The sequence below is a fragment of the Lingula anatina genome, chromosome 5, assembly GCF_051362555.1.
Source record: "Lingula anatina isolate TDL-2025a chromosome 5, LinAna3.0, whole genome shotgun sequence".
NCBI lineage: Eukaryota > Metazoa > Brachiopoda > Lingulata > Lingulida > Lingulidae > Lingula > Lingula anatina.
In genome coordinates this window covers 4,928,905-4,948,167 of record NC_141771.1, presented here as the reverse complement: position 1 = coordinate 4,948,167, position 19,263 = coordinate 4,928,905, and the positions used below count along the sequence as shown (strand labels likewise).

The 19,263-nt window shown below is 36.1% G+C and overlaps 1 protein-coding gene across 7 annotated transcripts in view; it reads right to left on the bottom strand.

The window, feature by feature from the left end:
• Positions 1–19,263, bottom strand: part of LOC106170538 (uncharacterized) — a 192,248-nt gene that overhangs the window by 97,222 nt on the left and 75,763 nt on the right. The window contains exon 1 of one of the 7 annotated variants that reach the window (XM_087012704.1): positions 3,586–4,297. The exons of the other annotated variants lie outside the window; for them this stretch is intronic. Within the exon in view, the coding sequence (XP_086868830.1) occupies positions 3,586–3,720 (135 nt within the window). The 5' untranslated portion in view covers positions 3,721–4,297. Of the gene's footprint in view, positions 1–3,585; positions 4,298–19,263 lie in introns of those variants that run through there. 7 annotated transcript variants of the gene reach the window in all.

The window sequence follows — 19,263 nt, the reverse complement described above, 5'->3', positions numbered from 1 at the left end:
GGAAATTTTGTTGTATCATCATGAAAATATACCCTCTACCAGGGCGACTGATAGATTTTTACGGATATTCACAGATATGTCTAATGAAAATATATTAGAAAAATACAGTCATATAGCTTATATTTTTCATCTCATGTTACTTTATCAAAGTGAAAAAAATAACCAGAAAAAGATTACACTTCTTGAAAATTGAAGGATATACTCCTTTACAGAGGTAGTTTGTCAATTCATTTTGAAGCAAAACAAGTGCCAATGCATTTCAAGTGCACTTTTCTATCATTTTTCACATTTGTCCATCAATTTTAATCACGCAATTATTTTATATAGATTTTATATAGAAAATATTTATTATTATTATTATTATTATTATTATTATTATTATTATTATTATTATTATTTTTCACTTTATGTTTGATTTGGTGACAAATCAAAAATTTGGCTCACAAGACCTTCCCTTCAGGCCAGCTCTCTTCTAGCCTGAGTTATCTTTTAAGACAGTGGCACGCAACTCACTTGACAAATAACAAATTGACCTTAGAGAAGTTCATTTCATGTCAAGAAATATTTTCTTGGCATACTCATCTATCCACCATCAATATCGCCATGTCTAACTCACTACCTAGGTCAGTTAAACACTTCAAAACAGAATAACATGGCATAAAGGTGGAATAAAAACAGCTGGATTGTGATAAATTGCACCAATGTCATATCACCAGGCTTGTCATCTGAAGATAAGGGGTCAGCAAAGAAGTTGACAGGTGCCCTTATTTCACCTGACCTATGCTGAATGCAATACCTTGCAAACTAAGCCACGTCCCTTCCAGCCCCTCCCCCTCCCAGATTGCAAGGCACATTGCAAACCTTTGGCATTATCAAAATAGTAAAAATATGTAGTAGCACAGCATAGTATAGTGCCATCAAACAATTATTTTATCATCATCAAGGGAGCCTCCACATCATTAAAACAAAACCCAAATGTTTGTTAATATTATATTGTTATGCCATCACTTGCATCATCAAATAGTCTTTACACAATCTAAACGAAAAAAATATGTCAGATGATATTGTTATGGCCCACGTAATCACTTCCATCATTAAATAATTGTTTTTATCATCAGCCCAAGTCCCTAGCAAGTTTTAACAAAAAAATATGTCATAGCATAGATCTGTGCATTCAAAGTTTAAGAATCAATTTCCAGCACGCTTTCAAAAAACATATTCATTATGTGATTCAGATATTAAAATAAACAACAGGATCCGACAGAGACGAGAAGATTACAATATTAGGTCTTAATAACTCTGCAATCCTGTATCTGAAGGAGCGCTAAGTAATCGATTCTGCTTTTATTGAAGCTGCTTTTTTGCGAGGTATTACTCTGAGATGTGCTAAGGGGCCTCATTATGTGGCTTAGTGTGCGTTTCTATCTGGATTTGGCTTTGGAGAATCTGAGACCTATTTATTAGGTCCAGCACTTAACTGATTAACACCCTGAGTAGCAGAGTATTATCCTCGTAAAGGCTCGATCTTTTCAGTGGGGGAAATGATCGATTTTCCAGATATGTAATTTTGGATTTATTAAAATCCATCTGTGCAGCATTTGTGATGCTTTTTCTGATAGGAAAACAACTATGGGATATAACCTGCTTTCCAATTTAGTTGCTACTGCTCAATAGAAATGTTCTAATTTTATAAATTTATGACGATGTCCCAAAATTCTCAATTTCTTCCATCAAAAAGATCCTGAATCATTGCATAGCCCATAAACAATGTATGCTGGGTGCCTGAGCATCACCTTCACAAACACAGGGTGATTCAGCCTAAACTTTTTTTCATTTTTTTCCTCCCAATTTGGTCACCATTTAATATATTTATTTATTTTGCGTTTTATCAAAGAGAATCATCAAAGAAAACTTGATGTTAAACCACACCAATAATCATAATTTAAAATCCATCTGTCTGCTATAAAACAATACCACCAATAACAGAGCAGTGCACGGTCTTCTAATAAGCTAATAGAATAAAACAATTTTAGTTAAACTTCCATTATGTCACGAAACAGAGAACATCCGTCATGCAACCGATTATTGATTGTCTCTCTGTTACATTGGGTACCTGGAACTTATTTAAAACCTGGTGTGCTATGCCACAGCCAATTAGATATAATGCTTTTTCTATACACTTTATTGATCTATGAAATATGTCAATAACTGCACGCCATATTCTGTACTTAAGGACTAATTTATAAATTGCCAATTTGACACATTTTCCCGTTGTATTGTTTTAAATTTATCATTAATTATTATCACCATTATCTGCGTTATTATCTATTACCATATGTTATCATCTATTGCCATCAATGACCATTCATTATTCATCATTAGTTTGTTCTACATTTCCTATGCTTATTTTATCAAACCTTATTAGCCACACCAATCACACAACTATCACACAACATTTTAGATAGTAATTTTAAGGTAAACTCTGACTGAGGTATCAACAACACTCACTTCTTATCAGTATAGGCAAATACAGGTAATGTGTGACCTCCAACTTCACAATAATAACAACTTAAGAAAAACACTCCAAAACTCAGACCTCTGCCAAGAACTCAGACCTCCGCCAAGGCACCTTAATTCACATTATAAATTAATTAATGGATCACCGCCAAAATCAATCTGATTAGTTCTAACTTAGCTCATTTTTGATCTACATGTACCCTGAAAATTTTAGCAAAATCCTTCATTAATCAGTCACCACGTCAGGTGTCTTTTTTTTTTTTTTTTGTATTTAACATACAGGTATATGGAAAGATATGGACAAACCATGTTAACTAACAGATTTGCATATACTAATACTGGTATGTTAATGTTTTCAAAACTTGCCACATCAAATAAAAGCTTCACTTCAAGTCAACCCTCATATGAAGTCTCATTCTATTTTACAACTATTTTCAAGTAGCAATAAAGAGTATGTTGTATTTTAAGGTAAATAGCTATTTTGATACACAACTAGCTTTAACCTTTACTTCCAAATATAATTGCTAGTATGTAGAGTTCAAATACATTATAGCTTGTCATTACTGAAGAGAGAAAAAATGACCAACTTAAGTGATCACTTACTGACAAATATTGTAAATCTAGAAATAGATTGAAATATGACTATGTTAATTTGATTTCAAATAGATGTCTTTAATCTACATAAATTTAAGGCAACCATTTCATTTCAATTCCTCTTGGAAGAATTACCAATTCAGAATGATACCAACAAATGCAGTATATCTTCCATTACAGTGTTCCCTGGGAATACTGTTGACTACTCTATGAAATAATTATAGATCCCATGAAGAGAAGATAAATTTTCGTATTTTTCTAACCCTTCAAAGGCTGCAATTATGAATATTCACCACTGCATATCCTAATCTAGTGAAATTTGCAATAATCGAAGCAAAATATCCTTATTTTTCTAACCCTTCAAGGGTTGCAATTTTGAACATTTATCAATGCTTACCAGTACCCTATGATAGTGAATGAAATTTGCAATAATGGAGAAAAAAAGGTCGAAGATTTTCAAAATGGCGTTCTTACCTCCGGTCTGTTCCCGTCATGATGCTCCGCCTCGTGGTGCTCATGTATCGGATCCATGACGCTCCAAGTGCGCTGTTTGTACACAACAGGCTCTACTTGAACTGAGCGCGGTGAATTATAATTAGACTCTGACATTTTAATGTTTCTGACACCACAGCAAGTGGCAACACTGTTATCCTTATCTTTAAAGTTGCTTAAAACTGAGTGTTACACCAAGTGCCGAAATCTCCTTGGGTGACAGGTCTTGAAACCCTCACTGTTAACCGCAATTGCCAATGCGTGGTCTAGTAAATGACACGTTATGAAATAATGTATCACAGAATTCTCAATAATATTCCTCCGAAATTGTGAAAATCTGAATGATGTATTGCAAAGTATCTTCTGCCTGGCAGAACTATCCTGACGTTTAGTTAATACTCACTGCAGCAGTAGGAAGGTTTCTGAACAAAATTAAAATCACGACTGTTCTGCAGCAATGCATGGTTACACAACTTGCATGCTGTTTGATACAGTACACGTTTTACCTCATGGAAAACCACAGCCCCTTGCGTTATACTGTATCACTGCAACGGTGACGTTGGCGTTGTTTAAAACAGCTGATAATACCCCAGTGCCACCAGCTTTATATAATACAACTGATAGCTCATCGCATCTTTGAACCTCAGTTAATAATGGTTTTAGACAGCATGGTTAGCATCTCTGTCATACCATGATATCATTTGGTTTCAAACATCCCGTTCTTGCTTTAGGTTTGTTTTTTTTTTTTTTTTTTTCATTCAAAAACCCTACCTTGATATTCTTCAACTATTTCAGAAACATACTGAATTTTAGCACTTCATAACTGCTCTAAAGCAGGAAAAGAATTTCAGACAGTGACATTACAAACATTAAAATTTCAAAATCATTGTTCCAGCTTTTTCGCTATCTTGCCACCTAAGGCAATTTCTTTAGATTAAATAGTCCATGCGGCAGCTAAATGTCCAATTATCTATTGGTAATTACAGTCGTAATTGCCTCTGCGGGACATTTACCACCAGTGCATAGACACTCAAACTCACTGCACAAAAATAAAAAATCCGACAGTGTAAAAACATGTACATATTCCATACGCAGTAGAACGTTAAAAATTGACCACCAGTCAGACCGTGGAACCTAGTAAGGCTGCCTTATAGTGAGTCTGTTCTACAAACTCTGCTGGTAGTCACCGGGATTTCTCAGGAAAACATCCTCCGTTGAAATGATCACTGGTATTTATATTCAAACATGCAGCACCAATGATATTGCATGAAGACGCCTCCCTTCCCGCTGTTGTCACTGTGCCTCTGTAAATGTCACCCTCACTTCACCCACAGATATCATTCTGCGACAATAACACGATCATGTACATGGTGAACTGTTACCAATGATATACGTATATATCTCTTGAAAATAAGTATGTAGCCGGGGCCCGGAGTTTCAACTCCAATACATGTAAAGTCAGCGCTGCACCACTGGTTTAAGAACATGCACATATGCATCTGATTGTTCAAGCACAAAGTACACCCGACTGTGTACAAAAACAGAAGCTCACTACTGGTTTTATCAAGGCCCAAAGTTCAAAAATGTCCAATTGTGATTTTTTGATAATGAAACAAAGTCACACATGTCCATTTGATACATGAAAAAATCATAGTTTTTGTTTCATGCTCAAAACAGATGATCGAACACCAATGGTTTGTTTATCTCGTCGTAAAAATCTATGAATTCTGCAGTTGTTGATCTGTCCATCCAATACTGCAACATGCATTAACGCCTACACGTCAATACACAGGATACATCAATTATTCTTTACAATATCACCAAGACATGGATCCCTCATGACTATGACCGTAAACTGTTCCTCTATACAATATATATGAAAGGCAGACAGATCCTATTATCTATAATCTTCTAACTCTCCTCAATGCCTCACCCAGGGTTTGCATCTCTACCTGTGCTTACTGTACCCTCTTTCTGCTCCGGTCCCCAGATATAATGACCCTAGTCTGATGAGGACACGCAGGATTTAAAGCGTACAGGAACCTCTCATGTCAACAGAGGTCACGCTATCCGATCACCACCTGAGTTTTTCCCTCATTTGATGCTGCAATTAAAACACTGTAGTTATGATCTCGCGATGACTGCCTTGCCTTAATGACGGAACTAATAAATCCAGGATTTTCCTTTTTTTGTGTGTGAAGATAAAAAAGATACAGTCAATTCTGAAGTAGTTGTAGCTGTGCTAAATCTCACCACATAAAATACCTGTGTTGAATAGCTTACTCCCTGTGGTAAGATTCAGACCGCACAATCTTTCACTCTTTATATATATGTCTACACAAGTTCAGGAGATAAGCTGCAGCTGGCACCCTGGAGTCTCCTCTTGTATCAAGGGTTCACCTTGACCCAGAAAATCTTCAAATATGATGTAACGTTAACAAAACAGAATTAGGGCTGAAAGTAAGAGGCACGGGTCTGGAAGGCCTAGTTAAACTGTGTGCCTATTGAGGCTGCATTCTACCCTCCAAAAGTGAATGCGCTTGAATGAATATCGGTCCCCTGTGTATGATGGGGGTTGGAATTGTGTTCATGCAGAATCATCCGGCTGCAGAATAAAAAATGATGCTCCTTGAACATGACTCCTAATGTATGCTAAAAATGACTGGCTGGATTTTTGATATTGTGCCTAGAGCAGACGTCTCTGTGTGCACCCAGAAAAATCAGGTTTCAGGAACAGTACATTTTAATGAAGATCCAATATCCAGAGAATAAGAAAAATCACCCATTAATTGGTAAAATTATCTGCAAAGATACTGCTGAATTATCAACCAGGAAACTAAAATGAAATCCTTTCCTGGGTCTAAGTATTACAATCTGTCAGATCAGTCTGCGGGATGTGGCCTTCTCTTCCGTAACTTATCCCGACAAACTCTTTTCTTTTTTTTATCTTTACCAAATGATAAGACAGGACAAAAGTGCCAGATATAAGAATTGGAGTTAGTGAGATAGAACCCCCTAACAAATAAGTCTTTTCCAGGTTATCCCGTACAGTGCAAGAATTACACAAGTTGCCATGACAACCAACTGGCTGAAATCCGTTGATTTATGATCTTATGTAAAACTGCCACAGGAAGAGGCATCTCTGCTTTCAAGAAAAAAGCAAAAAAAAAAAAAAAAAAATCACTTATATAATATGGTAGCATTTTAAGTACACACATCTGGATTACACTATTTAGATGTGGGAGAAAAAAACTGCCTCCTGCAGGGATTGTACTCCTGAAAATTGCTATGTTAGTAGTAACTTGGCACCACTTATGACACCATCAGAATTATCCCACACAGCCAATAAAAAAATTACTGCCTTGTAAGAATTGAGTAGACTTATTCCAGAAACTGCACACGTACCAAAAAAATAATCATACTCAGACCCGAAACTTTCTGAGAAAATATTTTTTTCTGACAATTTGAAAGTAGTGCTCACTTGTGCTCACTGGTAGACTGCCAGTTGTTCAAGATTGCCTGTTCCATTGCATCCTTATAAAACATTTCCATTTATGCCATTAGTGGGCCTTCTGACATTGAATAGTCCAAAGAACCAGTCTATGCACAGGGTAATGAAATCAACAGCCAGTCTTCATATTAAATAGGCATGGCTACTTCTAGTGCAGACGGTAGGTAACGTTATCCCAAAAACTCTCAGACCACCCTTATCTGTCTATTTACTCAGCCTCAGTCTTATCCATTGCAGACTCCAGCCTGTGTATTGCTCTCTCTCTCTAGATATATATATGTATTTTACTGATGAATGTCTACTTTGTTCTATATACACATTTACTGATAAATGTGAACCAAGGTTTCTATATATATATATACAAATGATGGATATCAGTCTGTAGACAATTTGCCAACTTCATATGTGCCTACACATTTGCCTCTGGTGCGATGCATTGCACCATCCAGATTCCAGATGCATATATGCAGCAAAGTCTAATAACTGATACTACTGGTTAACATAAGTGTCAGCGTTTGGCCTCATTAGTACACAGAAATTCATAATTTTTTCACCAACTTGATGATGAAACGGTGTATGACAATGAAACAATCCAATGTTTCATTTCCTTTGGCTGAAGTAATTCATCCTTAACATCTGGCCAAAAAAGTCCTATTAATGCCAGTTGGAGCCAAATTAGATAATTCACCCATTACCCCCTGCAGATGGTCCAAAATTGGGGTAAACTGACCAGTTCTGACCATTCAGATAAATTTGATAAACCACTGCACTTTGCACCTTTCAGACTGACCAATGAAAGTTATCTAGCCGCAAAGTTCCCTCAAGGTCATTGCAGATTATGACTGAACCCCTGGACGGCAAAGCTCTTCTAGCTACCCCATAGTGTGATCGAAGCCCATTATATATAATAGCGATTATATGTAGTGTAAATATAATGCTCAAACACCAAGCGTGATACAGTTTGATTAACGTCTCCCCCTACAATAATCAATTCATAACTGCATGGATTAAATTCCTTGACACATTTTCAATGGCTGGCTCATAAAATACTGACAGCCATCTATTAAGAAGAGGGTTCAAGATGATCAGCAATTTTCTGTCTCTGTTATAATTAATCAAAAACTTATTTTCCTCTCCCATTTGCGTGATACAAAGTGGGATTAGTACATATCCAGTCTGTGTGTGAATCAACTTAAAATTCCCTCACCAAACTTATATTAAACATAACTCATGCTGAAATCTATAGACATATACCAGCCTACAACTGACAGCATATACCACCAGGTTTCAAAGTATTAAGGCTGACAATAACATATAAAAAATTATGCACGCTTTTTTTTTTATTGCTTTCAACCATTACCCACATATAGCCTTGATCTCTGTCAGGATTAATGATGGAGGCACTAAATAATACTCTTATTAGTCCTGGTGTACTCCTAGTGTTAGTTTATGGCAAGTTATCGCAAAGTGTGTTATGGCGTGACACTACTGAAGCAGCACAAAGCATGTGATTCTCTCGACTGACAATATCATCTCGGCTAGATTACTGTCACAAATTACCAGTCACTGATGATTTTTCTGATGCCGTGAAGTCTGTAGGCAGATCATTCTAGATAATAAATCACCTACTTGATTTATAAATAACCAACATTTATTCATTTTTCACTGGTCTATTGTATGCAATTTATCAAAAGTTCTCTTCAGACTGTGGGTTATTTATTATAGAATATAAGCCTAACGCCTGTCTTCTGAGGCAATCAGTTAAATACTTGACTAGGACCAGAGGTCTATGGCAGTGTATGAAATGGCCGCCTGCCCGCCAGCCCGAGGCTGGTAACTTTCAGGCCGGGCGGGTAAGATTTGCAGATTACCCGCCCGACGGGCTGGCTGTTTTTACAGCCTATTTTCACCTTTTATTTTGTCTATGTTCACAAGCGATTTCAGCAAAATATCAAATAAACTCACTGTTTTCACCCACTTTCATAGAAGCAAAGAACTAACCATAGCTTGCAATCGAACGCTCGTATCGAAATGTAACCAACAGTCTCCCTCTCAGTGGCCTCGTTTTCGAAGTTCTGTCTGTGTGATATGAAGTTGAAAGACAATTTGAAACGAGGCACAATGTTCTTAACCAGCTTCAGTGCACAGCAGATAACGTTACGTCATTGTTTTGTGTAGAGGAGATACCGCGAGTAGCAATTTGTAGGTTGAGAGTAATAAAAATGTGAAAGTATAAAAAGTTATGATATTGATTAAATCGACTTATAGGTACATGAAGTTCTTATAATCAACAGTAATAAAGGCAATGGAGGCAAATAAAAGGAGAGTTTTACAAAAAATTTGAATCCCAAAATTATGAGTGAACGTACGAGTTTACGCCGTGCATCAGATGTAGTTCTTTTCCCACGTGCTTTCATCTTGGGCTGTCAAAAATGAAAAAATTCTATCTAGTCCGATAGAGAAGTTCACAAAAGAAAAACAATTGAGGAAAGAAATAAAACTAACAAAGATTACGACAGAACCAAACGAAAGAGAACAAATTGGGACCAATGGAAAGGTGACTTCGATTTGCAATTAGTCGAGCGGCAACATTTTTTTCGTAAAACCGTAACTCGAAAGTATCACGCATTGCGACCGAGCGCAAGCATCTCGATCCAATAACTCGTCCATACTCGCCCCATATAAAAATGATATTGTAGCCTCTATGTGATATATATAGCTATTCTCAATAAGCAATGCTTTCGAGATACGGGGCCCTGCAGGACTGTCTATGGGCCATTAGCGTGCAGGACCGTTCCCGACCGCTTTTTAAAGCTTAAAAGCGATATTCAAAGGGACCCTACGTGCTAAATTTTTTCTTCTTTATTGTTAGCACAGAGATCGATTTATTTGACAACAATATATATATTTTTGGTCATACTTGTTGCTATACAAAAAAGCAAAAAATATGATCAAATTATATCACGAAATCGGAATAAAAGTTATGAATAAATTATTGACGAAGAAATGAGACAGCCTGCAAGGTGAACATAAACTGAATTGACTACCCCCGCCCTCCCCCGACTGCTAAAGGGCCCTGAAAATTTTTGGTATTTTAGATGGTGAATGGTGCCATTTGGTATGGTTTAGAACTATGATTCAACTAGTGAAAATCTTATTTCAAGAGGTGAGTTTTTTTTACAGAAATTAAAAGGGGGGCGTCAGGAGCCCCTTGACCCCCTCTAAATCCAACACTGACAAGGTATCATTCAGTAGAAATTCCAAACAATTTCTAAATTTCCATGCATAAGGCATGATATTGTCCTTTCATTTCCAAATTACTCTCCCAAGAATGCATTCTAGACCCCCTCAGCATACCTCTCTTAACTCTAGGGGTTATCATAAATAGGGCAGGTAACTACATGGCCGGGCTGGTAACTTTTCAGAGTTACCTGCCCGGTGGTCTGGCTAGTAATTTTCTTGAATTTCATACACTGTCTATGGCAGGAAGGAACTTTGTCATGAGAGGGGGGGAGAGAGAGAGAGAAAGAGGGAGGAAGAAAGAGAGAGAAAGAGAGAGAAAAAGGAGAGAGAGAAAGAGAAATCAAGAGAAAGAGAGAGAGAAGGTGCCCTAAGATGCCTGACTAGGCCTGATATCTATGGGAGTAATTAAGCTAGGTTCTTTGTCATGAGAGAGAGAGAGACTAAAAGGCAAAAAAAGACAAAAGATGTCCTATGCCTCATAAATCCAAAATAAAGTACATATTTACATATTGGCATATTTTGCTTTTATGGACTGTAGAAAACTTGGTGTCCTCTCCATTGGGGCTCAGTTGAATGGCACCAACTGTAAGAGAATGAAGTTTGACACACGCCATTAGAGTTGCTGGTCTATGCCAGCCAATGGCTGACATTGGAGTCACATCATTATTGATTCCATGGTTCAAAATGTTCCCATTGCCCCTAGAGGATTTATGGCTACGGGTTTCCAATATTCATATGTTATAATTGTAAATGCTCGTGTGTATGGTCGAGCTTGATTTTTTTAAAGGATATTAGTTTGTCTGTCAATTGAAGAAAGAAAAGGCAGTGATGTGAAACAAGCTGTCACCCATTTTACTCAAATCTGAGGGAGTGTTCAATATATTTCATCAAAATTATCTTTTCGTTTATTATTATTATTATTATTATTATTATTATTATTATTATTATTATTTCATTCTTACAATCCTCAGTTTTAATCTAAATCAGAAGTTTGCAATATTTGCCAAAAAAAAAAAAAAAAAAATTATCTGGCTCTAGTGCATATCATAAAAAGAGAAGATATCAAAATAGCTCAGAGTTAAAGTTAAGATAATATTTTCTTCAAATAACAGCAAGACTCAGAGATGTTACCACTCAAATATTTTTATTCATATTTTTAGATTAAATTTTGCTTTAGACACATCAGTATTGGAATGGTAATGTGTTAATATAGCTGCTGTTTTCAGGGGCGGATCCAGAGATATTTTCTGACAGTCTTCCAAATTATCTTTGTTGATCCATCCTCATTTTTGACCGTCTTCTGACAGAAAAAATTAGATACCTGTCCATGTAAACTTGAAAATCTGACCGTCTTCCGGAAGACCCAGAAGACTGCCTAAATCTGCCCCTGGTTTTAAGAAACTATAATTATTGTAACTCTTGAGTGGATAACACAGCTGATGAAATTCTTTGCTCTGATGGGAGGGCAAGCAGAGAAAGAAGAGTTACATGAGCTGGCTCCACTTACTGTTCTCTGTGGCCTTAACATCAACATCAACCAGGGACGGAATAAGATTTTAAAGATTTTAAAGTTTACAGTGACAGGTATCTATTTTTTTTCTGTTGGAAGACCATCAAAAATGGAGGATGGATCAACAAAGATAATTTGGAATACTGTCAGAAAATATCTCTGGATCCGCTCCTGAACAACCATATAAAAATAGACGACAGAGTAATGTCTGCAACATCACATGATCTCCGTTCTACTTTTCTGTCCTGACATAAAAGTCAACAACTGACAATTGACCGAGTTTTTGCTGTGATCAATGGAAGATTACTCAGTAATTGCCAAAGAGGTTAAATGATCAAGCCCTCATATCTCCCATGATACGCTGTCACTGTGATGGGTGCAGATCTGTTTCACTCATTTCCCACTGTTGTGCGGAAAGCAATGTACAGACAAACTACAGCTGCTGCACCAACAAAATTTGAGCCAGAAATTAAAATTTGCATTTAACATGAAGGAAAGACATAGATAATAAAATCACTGTATTAGACTCCCTTCAATTTCTCTCAAGTTTTACCTCTTACCATCTTATCCATTTAATTTAAACCAGACTGCATTGGAAATGAAACACTTAAATCACCTTCATCAAGGTCTTGTATAATAAAATTCAGTCTAGCTATGTCATATGACGACTGCCTTTGATCTACCAGCTCATCCTTAATACATGGAATCACTTAATAATTGTCTCATCAAATCATATCTAGAATCCAATATAAATGGCTGTCTATAAGCCAAATCCTTGCTGGATTATTCCTCTTCAAATAGTCTATTATGGACAATCTCTTGTATTCTTTATTTTATTAAGACAAACTGTAATCATTCCTTTACTGATTACCCATAATGCAACAAAATGATAGAAAATTTTTGCATGGGCTAAGCTGCTTGAATAGATTTCATTTTTCAATGGAAATTCATTGTAGAAAAATGATAGGAAGAAAAAATGAAATAATCTTGATAGCAACTTCAAAGGAACAGGTTGCTTCATTTCATGAGAACTGATCAATAACAATCCCCACCATTTGGGAAATGGCAAATAATTAAAATTCCATGTCAAATTTCCAGTGCAGCAATATGCTTTTATCTGGACATTTCTAAAAATAGAGGAAAAATTTAACAGAAAAAAATATCATGCAACAGAGAGGCCATTGCCTCTTTAGTAAACTGATTGCCCTGAGATGGTAATCACTCAACAATTCAAAATACCAATTGTCTGCAAATGTCAATTATCCCACGAGTTCCTGTCTCTCTTTACAATACCAGATTTAGAGGTACTGAAGTGTTTCAAGTACGTGCCGAAGCTTATGAAGATTTATTGATCATCAACTTCAAAAAATTGAGTCCAAAATTCTTGAAATGGAAATATATTTGAACACATTTGAACAAATTGAAGCCTCCATGCTTACAATTCCTTAACAGCAGGACAATGCATGGGATTTTTTCAGCCTGTGAAACAATCCAGTTTTTTTTTTTTTTCTTAACCAAGTTTTATGATATTTTTGTTAAAATGCTAATGCTTATACAATTTGCAAAGATTAGTTGATTATATGTAGCAATCATTTTTTTTATCAAACCAATGTGAATAGAATGCAATTAGTTGTCAGATTGCTTTAAATTTTTTTGAAAAAAATAATTATCAAGCATGTTTATTGAACATGTCAATTTTACTTTGCTTTTGTCTTACAGGGAGCTGATACGCAAGCAGCTGGAGGCCAATTCTCATCAAATTACTCCCAACAGTACGGTAAAAACACGACCTTTTCAGTGGGAGAAAAAGAGCTTGTAAATAAGCTTAATGGTCTAGTCTCAGAAAACTAGGATCAGCAAGAAGTGAGGTCTTGGTACAAGTCTGACATTAAGCTTATCATTTCTATCACCGCCACATCTTTGTTTGATCACTTAACCCAAAATATTACATCTGCAAAAAATGCCATGGAATTCAGAAAACCAAAACAGGTTACCTTCTTTTAGAATAAGTCATTACATCTGCAGGATATGATGAAAAATATGGTGAAAATTGTAAAACAGAACTGAAATGGTGAAAAAAGAAAGAGAAAAGAAGCAACCTCTTGCCATACTTCAGAATGCTCTACTGAGCATCATGATTACAAGACTGAGGCATCAGCTAGAAACTGAATCAATTTTCCTCTATTTATTTTGTTTCCATTAGCAAAACTCGGTAACAAACTGAGCATCAAAGCCAGTTCCTCTTCAACTTCCATTTTCTTGAAAAATAGTAATCAAGAAATGATGTAAGAGAATTTGTTAGGCAAAAAAAAAAAAGATAAAAATTAACTGCAGATAAGATTTTCAATGCAAATAGCTATCAACATTTGGGATTTCGGCCTCTGGGTTTTAGATTTTTTAAAATATATTTTGGCACGCGGAATAATTTGGAATTCATGGGAATATTTGTTCCAAGATACGAGGATGAGATGTGGTAGTAGTAGTTCAAGACTACTGACTGCAATATAACCGTAATAAATAATCTATGCTGCTAGGGCTGTATCTAACGGGGGTTTTATTGGTTAGTACAGGGTAATCTAATATAATTCCCATTTGGAAGGCAACCATCACTGCGGTTAAAAATTCTGTTCATCGACTTTCTCTTCTGCTCACAGATTAACGTTAACAACGAGCACCTTTCAATCAGCAATGTTGCTTCAAGCAATACGAGGTAACACGCTTTTTAAATCAAGTAATTTTCATGTCAATGACTAGCTTTGAACTCGGCATATTTTTAGAGTGTTTTCTACTGAGCACACAGATCTTTAAATTCTAATCAACTTAGCTAACTTAAGTCCTTATAGATATTTTTTTCTGTGCTGAGGATGAGAAACAACCTCACTGACTACACTGCTAAGTACAAAATACACATGCAATAATGTTTAATGAATGGAATAAAACAGAATCAATAAATTAACAAACCAAGTCTTTTATTCCTAGTCTTCTAGGCTAAGCAGCTTTTTATGTGGTATTGTGTAAACACCCCACACAATATCTAGGAGTTTGTTGTTCAACAAGATGGATCGAGGCTGGGATGAATAAAACATTTTTTAGTCCAAGACAGAGGAGAACAAGCCAATACAATATGTAGTGTAGATACTTACAACCCAAACAGACACCACTAAAAAATATTATTTCTGAGCAAACATCTTATTGCTTTGGGAAATTCAGCATGTTTTCATGTAAACACAGCATGTAGTGTGCCACAAATTCCCCTGGATAGTAATCTGAATAGCAAACATTAGGCACAAAAATGTGGAATCGAACGGAAAAAAAACACCTGAGGTCAAAGGTCAATCATGAGTGCAAGAAAATAATAAATAATAAATGGATGAAAACGTGACCCAAGAGTAAAACCATAGTCAAAAACAACTTGTTCAAGTCACGTAGGCGCTTTCCACACACAAGAAGAATCCAGGGTTGTTTTTCTCGAGTGCAAATTCAGCTGTGAAGGCCTCTCTCTCACTTCCCCAGCCCACTCTATTGCCTGCGTAGCAAATAATCTTTTCATGCCTCGGAGAGTGTTTTCGTCAATTAACGATTAACGTTCTTGGCAAATAGGATGTAACTCCTTGAAAGGAAACTGTGGACAATTTATCAATACAAATTGATTACAAAGCTCTTATCGTATAATATTTCTTGAGGGATAAGGTGTTAATAGGCCCAGAAAAGATCCATTAGCACTAGGTCGTGAAAATACACAAAAAGATAAAAACGTGGCAAACAGATCAGGACATATTAATCTGTAACCCCACCCCCACCCCCCCCACCCCACCCCCGGGCCCTGAGATGGATAACTTTTATTAAGCTACAATACCATATATGTGTAGAATAAAAGATTGGACTTCCCACCTACTGTATGCTTCAATTACATTTTCTGTCTTCCTGTTCTACATTTCCAAATATCAGCTGTACGTTATGCTGTAAGGAACTAATTGTTTTCTCCAACCTTATAACAAATAAACCTATAAGATAAAGTCCCTATTTATTTTTAATTCTGATCACCTCTTTTTAAATCCCTGGTCAGTTTATTACAAAACAGCTTCATTTTATGATCAACTTCAATACCCCTTCTAGAACTGCCACTGACAATCAGGATGTGCTCTAACAACAGGGCAAATGTCCGTAAACATCTAAGTCATCTATCAATAGTTAGATGGCATTTTGTTAATGGTCCTCCAATAATTACAGCAATAGAATGGAGATTTAATCACCGTAAATAACACGAACAGAAGTATTGGGCTTCCCCTGGGCAGCACAGAAAAATATACTGTTTGATCCTGATTTTTTTTTTTTTTTTTTTTTTTTTTTTTGAAAATCTGATACCTGTTAAAATGGATCTCTGGTAAGCAGGTTTTGGCAGCATAGCGAACTGAGTGTGTGACGAATGGACGGACAGACGGACACAGGGGCACTTGCCCAGACTAGTATATTTGGTATAGTCTGGTAATAGAAGAACCATACAATTGTACATATACTAGTATAGTAATTTATTTTTTTTCCCTGTTTCTTCCCATTACTTCTTTCCAATCTTGGCAATCAACTGCAGAAATTCATATTTTGAAAACTTTTTTAAAAAATATTTTGCTTTTATTCATTAATCAAATTGCACTTTGTAAACAGGCAAGATGAACAGTAATATACATTCATTCTGACAGATACAATTCAGGCATCACAGCAGTAACATGTTGTTTCTAATTTTAGGTAAATAATTCATGAGGAAGCAGTGAGCTAGGTTCCAAATTGACCTAGTTGAGCGAGAAAGCAGCCTTTCTTCTGTAACACAATTTGCTGCCAATGTTTGGACAACTGAAGCATTGTGGAATGGCATCACGATTTTTAGACATACTGTGAATAATATAAGATAATTGTTGTATCTTAATATGCAACAGTGAAAATGTACATGTAAATATAAATACGCGGTTGTTGGACCATTAAAAAGCTAATTTAAAAATAAAATTTTCAAGGAAAAAAATTATTTTAAATGCCCAGGTGTATGTCCTCCCCTTTTGTTCAGAACATAATGATATATAACCAATTTTTTCTCATTTTACCATTCACCTGTTTTCGTTTCTTTTATGAGAGTGACCTTTAGAGTGCTGGCAGGCCTACAAACATTCTACAACATTTCAAGATATTTTCCCATTGTGTTGGGTATCATATCAATTGTTAATAATATTTGTCAAAAATAACAATTACATAGTAGTGAAAAAAGAATGACAACACCTGAACAACCCAAATTCCACCCTCCCCCCCCAAAAAAAAATAAAATAAAATAAAAAATAAATAAATAAATAAATAGGAGAGACAGAGACTCAAAATGCAGCATGAAGGATATGAATACCAAATCAAATGTGGTCATTAATTCAGTGTGCTCTGTCACTATCTGAAGAGTTTACTGATGCTGAATTCCCCTTGCACAACTCCGGTTTCTTTATGAATAAATCAAAAGGGATGACAATAAATGTCACCGCTTGTTATTGTTGGCTTTTCTTTAAAATCAATTCTATCAAAATATGAAAAGGACACACTTTACTTTAAATGAATAGACTTCTCTGCTTAAGCATGATCAATTGATAAATTGTGTCAATTTATTCTGAGGAATGGATTGTAATGGGTGTAGATTCAGACGGTCCTGAGGGCACGTTTTCTGAATTTACTTTGGAAAACTGTCATATCAAGTGCCAGCATCCTACGGGCAAACATTAGTTGAAGAAATTTGCTTGTTAAATCTGGTAGCATGTTTCCAATTCTACGGCTTGATAAATCTCAGATAAGAGAGAGTTCAAGTCGATAAATACTGAATTTATCTGCAATGCAAAATGCATGGAGAAGAATTATTCTGGCAGGTACCCTTAGCTATGGCTTAGAATAAAACTTATTCAGTCTGGTGTGACTTCTGTGGTGGTGGTGGGGGGGTGGGGTGGGAGAGAAACTGAGATTTCAGTTTTGATCCAGAGATTTCTTCTGATAGTCTTCCAAATTATCTTTGTTGTTCCATCCTAAAATTTTGACCATCTTCCAAAAGAAAAAAACTTGATGCCTATCAAGGTAAACTTGAAATTTTCTGACCGTCTGCTGAAGACCCTGAAGACGGCTTCTGTCAGCCCCTGGGAACTCATGTGGTTTGGAGGTGAGGGGGGGTGGGAGAGAGGTAGAAAAATTGAGATTCCTCCAGACACATTTATATAATCATAATTCAATATGCTATAAAATTTTTAATAAATTATAATATTTATTAACCTTAAAATATACTTTCTAGTCCTTTTTCTTTTCTTTTCTTTTTTTTTTTTTTCAAAGATTGGCTGCTAGTATTGTAGTAAATAGTGTGTACAAACATTCAGCCTGCTATATGTAGCCAGTAGCTTGACAATTTGCCCTGCCTGTCATGCTGAGCGGCTAATTGGATAAGTGAGATGATTGATGGCCTGCTGCTTGTTCAATTAACAGGTGCTTGACCACATAGCTTGACCACTTAGGCTTGTAATAAGTACTTAATTGACGCTTATCACTCAGCAGTTTCCTGACTGTGCTTGTTTTCCTTGAGTCCCGAAAAGAACTGTGCTAAAATGCATAGAAATGCCACCAATTTTTTTTATTAAGCTACTTCAAACAACCACAAATCTATTGTATCTATTGTAAAAAAACTTATGTTTTAACATGCAGTGACATACAGAAATATCTATACTTACACTTGTTCGCATGTATGCACGCCGTCCATGCATCGTGCCACAGCAGCCTCCCAGGTACATGGCGCAGGTGTATTGTCGCGCGTAAACACAATGTGGCAAGGTCGCGTATTGGGCAGTTTTACAAAAGTGGGTTACGTAATCGAAGTAACTGTCCACATGAAAGGTTATCTGGGCTAAAACTGATTTTCCAACCAATTACTTTGCAAACCTATGACATTAAGAGAAGAGCGGTGTCCAAGGTCACTGTCCTTTACTCCAACTGAGCATCTCCCCTTGATCAGGTAAGCAATTCAATAGACCTGTTTATCCTTACGTAACTGACCACCACTGACCAAAGTGGCAACACTGGCAGTACTCCTAAATCCTTGTTTACATTGTGTATCCACACGTGATTATTGCATTTAATAATCCAGCAGCAGACCTCTAGTGGGGCCTTTTATGGGTTTATTTTGAACTCGTGGTCTGTGTTTCAATAATTGACAATAAACAGGACGTGATATTAAAAAGTGCCTGCTCCTGTAATGTGTGGATGGCAATATAATAACTATAATAACTTGGCTCAATCCACTGTGCAATAACTTCCAATATATCTAATATCCTTTAACATCAATACATCAACAGTGTTCATATATTAGACATTACTGATAAGTATCCCCGAATCTAAT